We start from the raw sequence: 16,391 nt of genomic DNA, 5'->3' as shown, positions 1-16,391 counted from the left end.
CAAGCCCCATGTGGGTGGGACTCTGCACTGACAGCACAGAGCCTGCTTGGGATTCTCTCTTCTCTCTCTGTCCTTCCCCCTTCATGTGTGTATTCTCTCTCTCTCTCTCTCTCTCTCTCTCTCTCTCTCTCTCTCTCAAAATAAATAAACAAACATTTAAGAAAAAGAAAAGAAGGGAATACTAAACAAGCACTACCGACTACAAAAGGTTGTGGGACTTTGAAGAAAGAAAAGATCACTGCTGACCACAATAGTTTGGGAAAGCCTTATGGAGCTGATAAAAATGAGATGGATATTGAAGTACATCTAAATATGGGCATTTGGAAAGGAAGAGAAAGACACTGGGAAGGGGGACAGCTTCACTGGATGGTATTTGAATGCTATTGTTTTGTTTTTTCCTGCTTATAATTCTCTTTCCACTTTTTCTGGTACTGATGCTGTTCTTTTTGTTATTGAAATGTCTTTTCTCCAATTCATAAGGGTCTTGAGGGGTTGCCAATAGTCAGATTTAAATACAAATTTCCCACCCAAGGACTCAGTCCAAGCATAATGCCTAAAGCCCCTGGTGACTATGATTAGCCCAAGGATGTGACCTAGAGCAGGCTAATTGTATTCCATCCCTGGGATTTCACATGTAACTGCTTGAAGATAACATGTCTCTCTTCAGTTAAGTTGAGGCTGGTAAGATTTAAGCCAAAAACTCTCTCTACCCACACTGTTTCTTCCCTCTGCTATCTACAGGAAGCTTGCCTGCAGTTGGAGAAAATGAAAACAACACACAGAGAAGAGAGAACCATACTGTTTGAGTCTCTGCAGTCCCTGAAGTCATCTGTATATCTGGATTTCCTATGTCTGTGGCTAATACATCCCCTTCTTGTTTTTGTTTAAGCTCATTTGAACTGGTTTCAGTTGATTTTAATCTGGCAGAAGGGTCCTGACAAAAGCAGGTAATAGGCTAAAGAATGAATGTGAGAAAGAACGAAGTGTAGAGACGAGTCAAAATGGGACATTACTATTGAGAAAGAAGGCACAGATCAAAAGCCATCTTGGGAGAAACAAATGATGGGTTTTGGTTAGCGACTGGATATAACCAAAGCAGAAGAAAAATAGTCAAAAACTGGAAATTCAGGGTATGTGTGAATGCACTGATAGAACTGGGGGTAATTGCAAGAGGAAGTGGGTTTGAAGAGACACAGTAGACAAACCATGACATCTGAGTTCCTGGTAAAGTTGGGATTTTGTCAGTGTATGATTTAGAGGACCAGCACGTACTGGTATGACAGTGTAAACTACAAGAAAGTAATCTATTTTTGATTTGTGTCATCACTCAATAGAATACGATAGAAAACTATAATTATACTTCCCAAATTCATCCTTTCAATTTCTCTCTTCCCACTTAAGGCCCAGGAGAAATATAGCATAGAACAGTGGTTCTCAAAATGTGGCCCCTTAGATCACCACATTCGTATTGCTTTGGAACATTTTAGAAATGCAAATTCATGGACCTGACCCCAGAGAAGAGAATCAGAAACTCCTGGGAGTGGGTCCAACAACCTGTATCTCAACAAGCCTTGTGGCCTATGCTCATGTCCACTAAGGTCTGAGCACTGCTGGTGTCGAGTTTTCTTTGTATGTTGGTTCCATAGCAGGTGAGGTAAACTACCACCTAATGCTATGATTTCACACTGTAAGAATAATTCCCTTAGAAAAATTCATTTTCTCTAAATCCATTCATTCAGAAACTATATGCTGAATATATTCTATCTACCAGGCACTGTTCCAGGCACTGTGGACACTGGAACAAATCTGAAACAGTCAATCACAAAAATACCTACATGTTAGCAATTAAAAATTATGCCATGGAAGTGACTAGGGGGCTTGAGTGTTGCTTAGATAATCATGAAGGCGTCCCTAAAGAAATTACATTTCAACTAAAAAGGAATGAGTAGGATTTCATCTGGGGAAGGGCAGAGGGGGTGCTGTGAAGACATTCTAGGCCCTGAAAGGGACAGGTCTAGGCACTTTCAGGGAAGTGAAGATAGACTAGCAGGAACAGGTCTTCATTAATGATGGGTGTTGAAGCTGGAGAGGCAGATCTAATAGATAGATCATGCAGGGACTTGTAAATCATATTAAGGATTTTGAACTTGCCTCTGAGGGCAATTAAGAGGCCATTGAAAAGCCTTAAGTATGGGCTAACATGATCTAATCCATGTTTTAAAACCTTTTTTTTTTTTTTTTTGTATGAAGAAGATAAAGCCTTTCCTACTACACAGCTATGGGTGTGTTAGCATGATGACTTAAATTTCCTGTAAGTTGTAATTGGCTAATAGAGAAACTTTCTCCGAATAAGGCTTTGATGAGAGTGGGAAAGAGGGTAGGGTGTCTATATGGGGACCAAATGCCAGGAACAGAAAAGGAGGAAGGGCTTAGGAGCTTCTTCTGCTTTGTGGTTGTGGCTGAGGCGGGTTCTGCCCATGCGTGTCTGAAGCAGCAAGAGTGCAAGTTCACAGGCAATTGCTGTTTCTCTTCCTTGCACAGGGGACTCTGGTGCTCAGGCTGTGTCCATGTGGAGGCCTTTTTCCTGCGTATGAGCTCATTTAGAGATTTCATTCACTTCCCAGGCATCCCGGTTACCTGTCTGAGAATGATACCCCAATCTATATGTCCTCCCTGGCCTTGAGAAGATTTTCATTTTTAGTGTCTTTGTGCTATTGCCCTGTGCTAACACATCATGTTAATGACAGTTGCAAGTATGCAATTGTTTAGTGTTGATCTGTGTATAGTTCTCTAATGCTTGAAAAATTATACAGAACCAGCTGTGATTGCTGTCCTGCCTTTCGCTGACATGTCTCATATTATCTGCTGGACAACTGACCCTGCAATGTCATTGCAACCACAAACAGCCTGCCTGTAATTGAACTCATCATGTCTTTCCCAAACCAGCTTGCCTCTGACCTCTTCTGACTTTGTCAGTAACATCAGCGTTTACTGTCTCCCAAGCTCCAAGGTTTGGAGTCCTCCTTGACTCCTTTATCTTATGCTGTTACCAATTCCAAGCACCAAGATTGTTTCCATTCACCCAGTGGAATGCCAGTATACCATCTGTTCTTTCCTTTCATTACTCTTTATTATCCTAATCCTACTTACCCCAAAGTTGGATACTTCTACCTTATTACAACTTGTTCTCTTAAATCTAGGTACCTTTCCCAATACACCTACCCCCACCGGCCCGGGACACTGGGACTACTCTGTATATATGTTTTTCTTCATCAGGCCTATGCTATTTAGCAAAGGCTCTTCTGTATTATTTTTTGCAGTGAAATTTGTTTTTCTTAAAGGGATACTATGTAGAACCCTGTTACATACAAGAGATAATCATGAAGCTTCTCTGATTGAAGATGGGCTAAAGGGAGCACAATCTCCTTGATCTGTTCTCAGCTTTTGAGGCAGCCTTTTTGGTATCAAAAGGCTCATCAAGGCAGTTTGAGAACAAAGATGTGTAGAACATAGTTGAACTCTTTGGAAACATACATATGTTTCCTTTACAAGTCTTTTTGTTTGTTTGTTTGTTTGAATTGTTATCTATGTAAACTTTCCAACCTAGTCACATAAATTCACACAAAATTCTTCAGTGCACAGTCATTTCCTCATCTCTGTCTGGGTTTATGGTATTTCCCCTGCCCTGAGTGCCCAGAATGCCTATCCATACGTCTCTGCCAATCTAATTCTACCTTTCTTTGTCCCAATCCCACCTCTTACGGGCTTTCCAGATTGTTCCAGCTCTCAGCAATTTTTCTTTCTTCAAATTTCTGCAGTATTCCTTTCTTTTTAATTCACCCTGTACTATCTTGAATTTGCATCTTTTCACTTATGTGTTCAATTTCTCCCACTAGATAACAGGCCACTGGAGGAAAGAATCAAGTCTTTTGTTGCATTTTGCCCTCAGCATCTAGCATAATATGCAGCCCTAGTATTGGCTTAGTAGATATATTTTGATGATAACCCACAGCAAGAAATAATAACTATAGGCCCATCAATCTCACTTTCATTAATAGAAGTCTAAGTTAAATATCCTGTCTTTGAAAATGTTCCTCCAGAGCAGTGCTTTTAAGTTAGGAGAACCAGCCACTATGACTTTAATTGCAAGCATTACTTTTTTCTCCAATTACCATTAAGCCTACAACTAGATTCTTTAACTGACTTTCATTAAATTATGTTGGAAGTAGATTCGGGGAATGACGACAGATGGTTGTAAGTGGGGAGTTCTTAGTTTAGACTAGAAATAGTGTTTTATTCCATTCTCCAACATTTTAGCAAAGTCTCACTTAAATCATATTCAAAGGATTATAAGAAACTTCCATCAATATATAAATCAAATGGTGCCACTTCCTTTAAATCTCTGAGCATGTTTGACAAGGCCTTCTCCACCTCCCCCCTCCTCCTCTGCACCACCCATCCCCCTCGTTCACCACACCCTGGCCACAGAAGCCCACTTCCAGTTCCCTGGATTGCGAAACTCCTTCCCTCCTCCTGACTTCTTATTGTGCCACCTTCTGCCCAGATGATCTTCCATGTTTCTTTCCTTGATCCATTCCTGTCATCCTTTGAGCCTCAGTCAGTTCATCAGCTCCTCAAGAGAGTTCTTCTCTCATCTTGCAGAATAGGTAAAGCTTCCTTGTTATGTGCTTTCATATTCCTTATCACAATTGTAATTATATATCAACTGTGAAATTATTGTGTTCCTGTGTTTCCCATTAGACTGTAAGCTCTAAGATGTCAGACTGGACAAGTACTATCATATTTTTAATGCCTAGAATTGATGTATCACAGATGCTTGAATGAATCCATGAATAAACAATTTATAAATATCTTATAAAACTTTCAGAGAAACAAACTATTATAATATTATTTACATCCAGAGCTTAATTCCCCTTGTCTTGTCTTGAATGGACATGGGCAGCATTTTCTGGGTCATGTGATTCACATGACACACACACACACACACACACACACACGTTTTCTAAAGCAACTTTGACTTTCATAAAACAGGCCCAAACAACCAAGCATTACCCAAAAAAGCTTCATATGCTCCCAAACAGAATCTAACCAATTTAAATGACTGGGTATAACATGAAAATGTAAAACTATCTGTTTTGTTTAAAATTATCTGATTTGTGCACACCAGCATGGATATTCATATAATTCTTATTCACATTAAGTTATTCTGAAAATGTATATGGATGGATGAAAAGTGGGAGAAAGGAGTCTCATAGCTATGAAATGTCTACATGTTGACACCTTTTAGTTCATGATTATCACTAAAGTTAATGTGTTCTCCTTCCCTGAAGGCTCCAGCACCCCCACTGATATGTCCATGACCTGTTTCTCTGTCCTTTCAGTCTTGAATTACCCTGCTGAGTCAGACAATTGGAGAACAAATTAACACCAACTGCAGAGGAGATTTTTTTTGGTACAAAATCTGACCTTAAAAAACCCAAGCCTTAAATATCTTTCCATCAGGATGCTAACAGTTCACCAAATTTGCATTAAAGGACCTAAGGTTTCATACACTCTCTCACTCATATTTACTCCACTCGTCTTGCCTTAAATAGAATGGGTATCAGATCCAACTGTTTGTCGATCCATTTAACAGGATCTGTCATTATCCAATTAAGGGAAAGGTAAAGGGGAAATCTAATTCTATTCTAGAACAGCTTTCAGACCCCTAGATACTTCCATATTCTTCTTCTCTCACACACCTTTTCTTGTTTTCTTACCTTACATCCAATCAGACAGATAACAGTATAAATAAATGTTATGTTTTGAGGGTAGGTGTCAAACACACACTTGTCACACAGCGGGAAGAAACGCATGTGGATGGCATCAAGCCTTTCTCTATAGTGACTGACCTGCATATTTTTAAATTATCAGACCCGTCATGGTAGGTGGCAGGAGGCTTCTGCACAGAGTTAGTCACCTGGAACCCAGCAGCAGCCACATACTTGCTGCCTTCTGCAACTGCCAATATTTCAGGGCTAGAATCTGCTTCTGAAAGTCCTTTCTTGATGGTTTCATACTGCCCAAGACTATGCAAGAGCTGCGGATCCCTGCGGTGGTATCTGCCTTTGCTTTCCTCATGCTTCCTTGAGGATCTCTTAATCTCAAAGGATCCTCTTGGCAGGGAAAGGCTGCATTCTTGGTACCTTGTGCCTTTTCCTCTGCAGAGATGTAAAGAGCAACTCTCATGTTCAATCAGCTCTTGTTGCTTTTTACCTTTGGATTCCAAATCTATCAGATCCATTCCATTAGGAGCAGAAGACCCATCCAAGTTTCCACATGGTTTACTACTATTTCTCCTTCTTCTTCGTGACAGTCGGAATTTAACTTGGGCTCTTCTTTTTGCCTGAATCCAGTGACTCTCATCTGGGGAAGAGGAATCTGAAGAATCTGTGTAAAGCTCACTCCATCTGGGGCTTGCGATCTGGAGGTGAAAATCACTTCTCCCTTTTATTTGTTCTTCTGCATGCTCATATCTCTCGGAGGCCCTCCTCCTCCTCCTAGGCCTCTGTTTTACTGATTTCTTACCAGACTCCTTCCTAGCAGGGCTGAGCACCATGACAGGGGTGCATTGCTCAAATGCATCTTCTGACATGTCATGCAAGATGGCAGATCTAGACAAAGCAGCAGGCAAAGGATGGGAGATGGGAATGGAGAGGAAAGCCATGGGAAAACAGAGAGAGAGAATGATGAAAATGATAGCATGGACCAGAAGTTGGGAAATAAAGTTCAAATGAAGAAAATGCATTGAAGGGGGAAAAATTAAACCAGTATAAATTGTCCATGGACAATGCAAGGCAGAAGCAAGAGCCACACAGTCTCATAATACAGGAGAGGAATACAAAACGTTGGTCTAAAAAATATTTAAATAGGATCATTTGCTGAGCACTTACCTGCAGATGTCCTGAGTGGATGGACAGACAGACAACCTTGACTGGCTCCTGGGAGCTGTCCCTGTCGTTGGGCTGCTTGCCTGGAGAAACAAGTTAGATAATTTGGCATCTTGGTTAAGGTAATACATGGTCGATATCTTGCTTTTTTTCCACATATTTAAAAAATTACAGCAAACGTGGCTGCCGGTCATGTTGCTCATAACGCAGCTCACAACATATAGGAAGTTAGTTCGTTTTGCAAAAGTAAAACTTATTTGAGGAACTTGGAACAGCTGAGATGCTGTACCACTTTGCTGTTGCTTCATTTATGAGAGAGGAAGACGATTCCACAAGTTTCTGTTCTATTTACTGTAAACATTTGAATGGAATGGCTCAGTTTGCCTTGGAAGCAATGGGTAACACTTGAAAATTTCACAATACAAAGGACATGAAGGCTATTGTGTGACAAAGATCACAACAATCTGGGAAGCCTAAATAATCAAATAGCCATTAGCCTGCTAGATACTGTCTGGAATAAACATTAAGTCACATCAAGTCCCTAGGAGATGATGTATTTGAAAGCAGTTTGTAGTATTTAAAAGCCAGTAGTTATTACTATTATTATTTCATCATTGAAACTAATAAAATCTATCCATCACACCATTATTGACCTTTCGTGACCATACTGAACCTGAGGATAATAGAGCCTGAAAAAATTCAGATTGTTAGCCTAGAGTTGAGCACATTTCACCAAACTCTTACCTTTGAAACACAGCATTTTCTTTACTAAATTTGACTTCTTTAACTTGTATTTAATACAGATGATGATGATCAATCAAAAGGTAGAAGGTATTCAGAATTTGCTGTGTGCCAGGCATTGTACTGTGGCTTTATCGACTGTTTCCTAAATCTTTATTATAATCTCACAGGTGGGAGATAATAACAACTAACAGTTTTGAGTGAATACTATGCTCTAAGTACTTTTAGAGCAATCACTGTTCTAAGTAATTTTCATGTGTCCATTCATTAATGCTCACAAGAAGTGAATGTGTTAAATGTTGTAATCATTTCCATGTTATAGATAAGAAAACTGAAAAATTGGTGCTGCTTCATACAATTAGGTGCTAGGACAGAGGTTTGGGATGAGGAATCTTGCTCTCACATTTGTTCTCTTACCTACCTTGTAATACACTTCTCCTTCACACAGGAGGAAACTAAGGGAGGAGGCCTAGGTCCAAATTTAGATCAGTCTGACTGCACAGATGAAATACAGTTTTCACATCAAGAAATAACAGTTAAGGTGGAAAGAGTAATCCCAAATTTCAAAGTAGTTCTAAAATTTCCCATATTAGAGATAGATGGTTGTGGGTCCAGAGAAAGATAAACTAATTCTAAAACTCAAAAATTGAACTCAATAACTTTCAAGAGGAGGCATAGTAGGCCGAATAATACTGCCTTATGCTCCCCCTGCCCCCTCACCTGCCCCAAGATGTCAACACCCCAATCCCTGGGATTTGTGATTATGTTTCCTTACATGACAAGAGGGATTTTGGAGATATGATTAAGTTAAGAGTAGTGATATGGGGAGATCATCCTGGATTATCTTGATGGGCCCAATGTAAACATGAGGATCCTTATGAGAGGGAGCCAACAGAGGTAGGGTCAGAGAGAGAAGATGGAAGGATAGGAGCAGAGGTCAGAGAGGAAGAAAGATGCTATACTTTTGGCCTTGAAGATGGAGGGAGGGGTCTTGACCAAGGATGTAAGTGGCTTCTGGAAGCTGGAAAAGGCTAGAAAATGGGCTCTTCCCAAGACCTTCCAGAAGATGCAGCCATACTGACACCTCAGTTTTAGCTCAGTGAGACCCACACTTGACGTCTGACCTCCAAAACCATAAGACAATAGAGCTATGCTGTTTTAATTCAACAAGTTTGTGGTAATTTTTCATGGTAGTCATAGGAAACTATGGAGACACAATAGGAGATGAGACTTAAGCTAATCTTAAAGGCAAGCAGGAATTATTAAAGAAGAGATAAAAAATATTCTAGGTAGAGGAAACAGGATGCCCAGAGGGAAGGATGGTGTTCTCAGCACGCTCCCACAGACAGATTAACATCTGCACACTTCTGGTTTGTAATTTTCAGAGGCTCCCCTATAAACCCATGAACAATGTATTTTTAAAATATGTGAATGCCATTTTTGAACACCAGTCCACGTTTGATTATGTTCTTCAGGATTTCTATCAAAACTCACTTATTTCCAATTTTTAATTCAGATTAACTTCATTTCTGCATCACCAGAATAGATACATAGTCAATTTTCATAAAGTATAAGCATTCCTGTATTTTATGCTGTAAAGAGTAAGTTTTGTTAGGTTGTGCACCACTTATCCTACATACATCCACTGAGATTAGTAGGGGGTTCTGCATACAGCAGTCACTGAAAAAAGTGAAGTTCACTACTCATTCTCTTTAAAAAAAAGCAATGCAGCCCAAAAGTAACCTCAAATTACTGATGACATTATAAAAATGAACTAAAATATGTTGAGCATCATAATGGATATCCAGCGCTACTTAACGATTTGTTGAGGCCGATTGTATAAATCTGCATATGGAAAAGATGTTGAAATGTAATAAACAAATCTTATAATCTCACATGTCTGAGCAAATGTATGTTCTACAATGAGACTATGATTTGTCAATGAGTAATAACACAGAACATTAAAAAACATGGAGCTTCCCTTTGGACAGTTTTTGGTCCACCACAACACTGAATCAAATAGCACTTATGTCTATAACTCTCATGTATTTTAAAGGAAATAGAAATCATCCTTATTGTCCATCAAGAATCTTCAAATAGCTCATATCCAATATTAGTGTATACATGTTCAGCTTGGTGCTGGGGCAGATGCTGTAGTATCAGCTACTGTAGTTGATGCTGTTAACATCTACTCTGTCCCTTTGGCCTTCCTCTGAGTTTACCTGTACACTGACTGATTCCCACTTGAGTGCCTGTGCCTGTTGGGTTCTATCCCCTGGGTCTTTGGTACCAGGTGTACTTTCTTGGCTGCACACAGGCACAATCTGGAAGTTTAGGCTAAGCTAAAACCTCTGGGGACATCTCTTGGACTGAAGTCCGTGGATAAATGTCAGAGATTTCCCATTCTCCCAAAAGGGCAGTCCTAAAGTGACTTTCAGTTTCTCAAAAGATCCCAAGCTGGATTAAGGCCCATTGACCCTAACTCATCCACACACCCCTTTACTGGCATTCCCACTTTTTCTGTCTTTCTTCTCCCAAACTCTATAGTGCCTCCCGGGATCACTTTCTAGAAGAACTACCTGCACCCAACTAAGACAGTAGAATCTATTTGATCAACTGACTGATATAAAATTAACCCCAGCTTGTGTTACTTTAGGTTTATTTGTTTATAAACATGAATTAATAAGGGTCTATTGTAATACATACTACAGTGAGTTCTTGGAATAAAGAAAAGATAGAAACCTGAAGAGGTTTCTTGTTTAGTGGAAAAGAGATTCAAATGAACAGGCAATTTTAGTATAGTCTAGTATATCTTGATAGTCTAGTAATGGGAGTTCTGATGAAGGAAGGACACTTGATGTAGAGTGGAGCAGAGATTTAAAGCAAGTATCCTCTAGGACACTTGAACATCTGAACAAGAAAACGTCAAGGTGAACAAAGTGTTATAATGACTGGGGCGGGGAGAGTGCTGAGTGAGATAAGAAGTGATACAAAATCAGGATAAAGGAATAGACAGAGGTCCTATATGTCACATTTAAATGCTTGGATTGTATCCTCAAATGAATGTTATCACTGACAGATATTCAGCAACAAATGGAAATGATTAAATTTGGGCACTAGACACTACTTTGGCAGCTGAAAATTGGAAAGTTCAGGAGTGATTATAAGCAGGGGAAATATTTAGTATTCAATATATACAGGATGTAGCAGGGAGTGAGAAAAGTGATAGTTTAAACAATATAATCCCAACTGGTTGTTTTTTTTTTTTAATGTTTATTTATTTATTTTGAGGAGAGAGAGCGTGAGTGGGGGAGGGGTAGAGAGAGAGAGAGAGAGAGAGAGAGAGAGAGAGAGAGAATCCCAAGCAGGCTCTGAGCTGTCAGTGCAGAGCTGGATTCAGAGCTTGATCTCACATATCATGACCTGAGCTGAAATCAAGAGTTGGATACTTAACTGACTGAGCCACCCACATGCCCCGGTTTATTTTTAAATATGATTAAAATTATCTCAAAAATGAGTTGAAAAAAGTAACATGGGGAAACATCTTTAATGTTTAATGAAAATTTTTTAGTCAAGTTAAGTGGGATAAGTGGTTAGAGTACTTTTACCAGATATCAAAACATAGTATGAACCTTCAGGAATTAGGATAATATGTGTGTGTAAAACTATTATCTAGCTATCTATTTATCTCTTAGCTTTCCATTCCTTAGTACTTAATAAAGTTGCATTCCAAATTAGTGGAAAAAGGCCAGGTTATTAAATAGCATGAGGAGAAATGACTAGTCATCTGGAAAAATGTAAGGCTGGATCCCTTCCTTATTGCTTAGACTGAAGTTTAGGTGGAAACTTAAGACTTAATGAAAGACTTAAATGTTGTAAAATAAAAATAAAACTGAAAATATGAGAAGAAAACAAAACTGAGTATGTTTATAATATTGTGGAAAGGAATCCCTTTCTTAGGATGACATGAAATAAAAAATTAACATAGGAAGATTCAGGTAAGCATGATAATTAAAAAGATAAAGTCCTAATTTATAAAAAAAGAAACACACTCACACACCAACATTACCCCAGACAAAACTCAAAGCCATGATAATGCCATATTTCATAACACATATGATAGCCAAACAGCTAATTTCTCTAGTACGTGTGGATTTTTTACAAATTAAAGGGAAAAAAAAGGAAAATTGGTAGATCCTAGAAAAAAATGAATAAAACACAAAGGTAGTTCATAAGGGAGGAACTGCACATGGTTTTTGGCCACATGTAAAAAGATGCTCAATCTCAATAAGCAAACATATGCAAATTCAGTTAACAATGACACTTACTTTCAATTACCAGATCAGCACATTTATTTATTTATTTATTTTTAACATTTATTTATTTTTGAGACAGAGAGAGACAGAGCATGAACGGGGGAGGGGCAGAGAGAGAGGGAGACACAGAATCGGAAGCAGGCTCCAGGCTCTGAGTCATCAGCCCAGAGCCCGACGCGGGGGCTCGAACTCACAGACCGCGAGATCGTGACCTGAGCTGAAGTCGGATGCTCAACCGACTGAGCCACCCAGGCTCCCCTAGATCAGCACATTTAAAAAAGATTGATAACACCTAGTGTAGCCAAGGTGGGCGAAACTAAGCATTGCCATATATTGTTGAGGTAATTGTAAATGGGCACAACTTATTTGGAGGGCAATTTGGTAAACATCATTAAAAAAAAAAATCTATGGTGTTCACATCAGAAAATCTACTCAGGAATCAGTTTTTTTAAAGCACCTGCAAAATTGCCCAAAGATATATTCATTGTAACAAGAATTTTCATTACAGCACTGTTTGTAATAGCAAGAAATTGGCAATCACCCAAATGTTTAGTTATTAACATGGAAATACATAAGCCATATTAAGAAATGAGATATACCATGCAGACACACAAAGTGACACACACATATGTGTAGGATATATTTTTTAAGTGAGAAGTCAAGCTTCAGAACTGTATGTAGTATGGTCTCATTTGGGTAAATAATGCTTTCATGATATGTGCTATCATATGAATAGGACACATTTGGAGGAGCGCACATCCAACCATGAGCAGTGATTATCTTTGTGAGATAAGATTATGAGACACATTTAGTTTTCAGGCTATATATTTTATAATATGTAAAATTTTAATTTTAATAAAAGGAAAAATACATCATTTTAGTGATGTCATAAATGACAACTATTAATATAGAAATCAGTAATAGTATTTTCCCCCTAATATTTATTTGTCTATTAATTATTTGTTTAAAAGTTAATTTACTTTGAGAGACAGTGGGGGAGGGGTAGAGAGAGAGAATCCCAAGCAGGCTCCGTGCTATCAGCATCAGCGTAAAGCCCAACGTGGGGCTCAAACACACGAACAATGAGATGATGACCTGAGCTGAAATCAAGAGTCAGAAAGCTTAACCGACTGAGCCACCCAGGTGCCCCTCCTCTAATATTAAAAAAACATCATAATAATGTTTATTATTTATTTTTGAGACAGAGAGAGAGCGTGAGCAGAGGAGGGTTAGACACACACACACACACACACACACACACACACACACAGAATCTGAAGCAGGCTCCAGGCTCTGAGCTGTGAGCACAGAGCCCAATGCAGGACCCAAACCCAGGAACCACGAGATCATGACCTGAGCCGAAGGCAGATGCTCAACTGATTAAGCCATCCAGGCGTGCCTCCCTCCTCTATTCAAGTGATGAAGTCTTTGCTTATTTAGCCTCTTTGAATTTCACTTTCATTCTTCAATTACATGTACTCAACATGATATCTACACAATTCCAGTGTTCTCCCTCCCCATTTATCCACCCTGTGTTGAACAAGGTTTGGGGAGAGGGTGTGGGGCAGGACAGGATACATGCAAGACTCACCAGGATTTGTTTGTGGGAAAACCAAGAGCGTGATGCTTGTCCTTCCTTTCCCTGGAAAGACTGTGATGTCTTTCAGATCAGCTTTTCAGTGGGTAAGGGAAGTGCCTAACATAGTGCCTGCGTGGTAGGGTAAAAGTGACAGAGGCAGATGGACCTGTGCCAGCTTTCCCATTCCTCCAGACAAGGGTAGACTGAGGAAATCCAGGTGTCATCTTGTGCTTTCACGAGTGTGTGAAAGATAACTGATATTGCTAGCCTGCAAAAGTAAGCAAGGGTCATGAGAGTTAAAGTCAATGTGACTTTGTAACAGAGGGCCACAGAGAAGACTATCAGACAAAGGCCCGGCAATGACAGTGAAAATCCAAATGGGTTGGAAGGTCAGCCTGCTTGATTGTAACAAAGAGCCAGACACCAGATCTTGGTGCCTTAGCAATAAGTCTGGTAAAAACTCTCAGAACAGAACTTTAAAGAGAGGTCCCTGCCCTAGTATACACTGAAAATTGAACGGGTAATGGGATGAAAGCTTGAAAGACTGGATGTGATTAAATTTTGAACTGGTAGAGACAGATCATTTTTGGAAAAAAAAAATCAGATATTTCCCATACCAGCAGTAAAGAGAAATCAAAAGGAAGATGAAGGGAAGGCTCACTGTGAGAAAGTCACACGTTCCCCCCATCCCCCACCCCCATATTGTGCAAAATATACCACACTTCATCCTGGGGGCCATGTGGGATCCCTAAGACACAATGTAGCAAATATCTGTACCATTGGCTGATTATAAAATCTAAATGTAGAAGAAAGTGATCTTGAAGTTGAGTCTATATAATCTTGTGGATTACAAACGGTGCATTAAGAAAGATGCAGGCTAGACAAAAAGAAAAAAAAGTGGCATGATAAGTTGTTTTAAAACGTTCCTTTCAGCACACCAACTTTTGGGAGGAATTGAATATCCTTTCAAAAAAGGAAAGCCAAATCTACCTTTGGCAATTCACACCATTAGGGGTGAGGCTTAGAGCAACACTAGATTCTTTGAGAGGTATAAAAGAGAAGCGGCAGCTAATGGTGCAGAATCCAGCTTTCCTGGAAAGGCCTTGGAAGGCTAACAAGCAGAGCCCCACTGGTCTGCAGAGGCCAAACTATGCCAGCCTAACGTCCTATTGGAAAGACAGCTGAAAACAGAGACGGAACAGAGATTGTCAACGAGGACTGCATAGCAGGGGATTTGGTTTGAAATACCAGCTTCATGGTACTTCAGGACCCATCATGGTACCCAGGCTACCTGGTAAAATTTATGCATCATGAGAGATAAAGAAACAGATTCACACAGCTGCCTTTGGTACCCCATGTCACATCTCCTCAGTCCACTCCTGATAGTTGCAGCCCTAGTGAGTAATTCCTTTGTGAGTGCCGATGGACCTCATGGTGAGAATGTCCCCTCAACTGAGTGCAAGTGAGTTTCTACAATCTACTCCTAAAACCATGAGAACCCGTTTGGCTCCACAGAAGCCTGAATGCAAGGGAAATAATACCTCTAGGGACAAACTTAAAAAAAAAGGGGGGGGGTCAAAAGCTTCTGGATAAATGATCTATCCTGTCCCTCAGGTAGAAAGTTCTGAGAGACACTTTGGATATATCTCAGGAGTCCTATTAAAATCATAACTGACTTCAGGGCATCTGGGTGGCTCAGTTAGTTAAACATTTGACTCTTGGCTTCAGCTCCAGTCATTATCTCATGGTTCGTGAGTTGGAGCCCTACATCAGGCTCTGCTGTCAGCACAGAGCTTGCTTGAGATTTTCTCTCCTCTCTCTGGCCCTCCCCTGCTTGTATTCTCTCTCGCTCTCTCTCAAAATAAATTTAAAAAAAACTTTAAAAACCTTAAAAAATCATAACCGACTTCAAAATGCACTAATTGACTTTTTTACCCTTATTTGTGATTCCTGGGATCACTTCTGAAGTACACCACCTGCACCAAAAGTCTAGTCACCAGTATTGATCTGAAGGGAACCCAAACTGAGAGATAGTTGGTAGCAGAAATGGTACCAGAAAGCAGACTCACAAGATAGAGTTTAGGAGCTGAGTCACTCATGGTCAAACATCACAGGAACTCTTTCTTGGTAGTAAGTGGGGGTGGTTAAAATGCCTTGTGAGCTGTAGTGTCACTGTTGCTGGGTTGTACAGGTGATGGGGAAGCCTGCAGTAGGTCTGGAATTTGTGTTGTAAAGGCCAATGGTAATTATAAAGGAAATGAACTTGCTTGGCTTTGTTAACTGCCTTGGAGGCTTCAATGAAACAGAATGGCAGGTTCAGTTTGGCCAAATAGCAAGCAAGGGTATTTTATGAAAGCTTGTGTATAAGTATAGCCCAAAGTACAGAGATGCAAGTTACCTCTAGGCAGCCCTCAGCCAAAAGGAGCAGAAGCTGGAGGATAAGTCATCAGCCTCTTGTTCTTCAGGTGGTTAATCCTTGGAGACATTCTTTCCATTTCATAAGGAGAACCTGGTAGAATTAAGCCCTGTTGTCACCTCAGTGACCTCTCTACTACCACCCTTCTATTGGCTTCTTTTTATCTGTCTTAGTTTCCTTCTCCCTCACTCCTGATGCCTAGGGAACACTTCCCAAACCAGCAATCTGTACAAGTTCTTGTCTCACCCAGGCCCTGCTTCAGTGAGAACTTAAACTCAGACACTGGAGGTTTAGGGTGGGCTCTATCATCAGAAAAATTGGCTGGCTGTTGCCATTGCACCTGCTGGCCTGGACTGTCTCCCATGCTCCTGGATGGTACGTATTCCCCA

The 16,391-nt window shown here is 40.0% G+C and overlaps 1 protein-coding gene across 4 annotated transcripts in view; it reads right to left on the bottom strand.

Annotated features, from left to right (window-relative positions):
- The window catches only part of MARCHF1 (membrane associated ring-CH-type finger 1), an 889,798-nt gene that overhangs the window by 83,429 nt on the left and 789,978 nt on the right, over positions 1-16,391 (bottom strand). Inside the window, exons 6-7 of one of the 4 annotated variants that reach the window (XM_043566174.1) lie at positions 6,954-7,033; positions 5,913-6,674 (exon numbers count right to left, since the gene is read on the bottom strand). In XM_043566174.1, coding sequence (XP_043422109.1) covers positions 5,913-6,674; positions 6,954-7,033 — 842 coding nt within the window. Of the gene's footprint in view, positions 1-5,912; positions 6,675-6,953; positions 9,581-16,391 lie in introns of those variants that run through there. The other 3 variants (XM_043566163.1, XM_043566194.1, XM_043566184.1) reach the window with 3 other exon arrangements.

The sequence above is a fragment of the Prionailurus bengalensis genome, chromosome B1 (assembly GCF_016509475.1).
Source record: "Prionailurus bengalensis isolate Pbe53 chromosome B1, Fcat_Pben_1.1_paternal_pri, whole genome shotgun sequence".
NCBI classification, from domain to species: Eukaryota; Metazoa; Chordata; class Mammalia; order Carnivora; family Felidae; genus Prionailurus; species Prionailurus bengalensis.
Note: the sequence above shows the minus strand (reverse complement) of the source record. Positions and strands in the feature narration are given on the sequence as shown.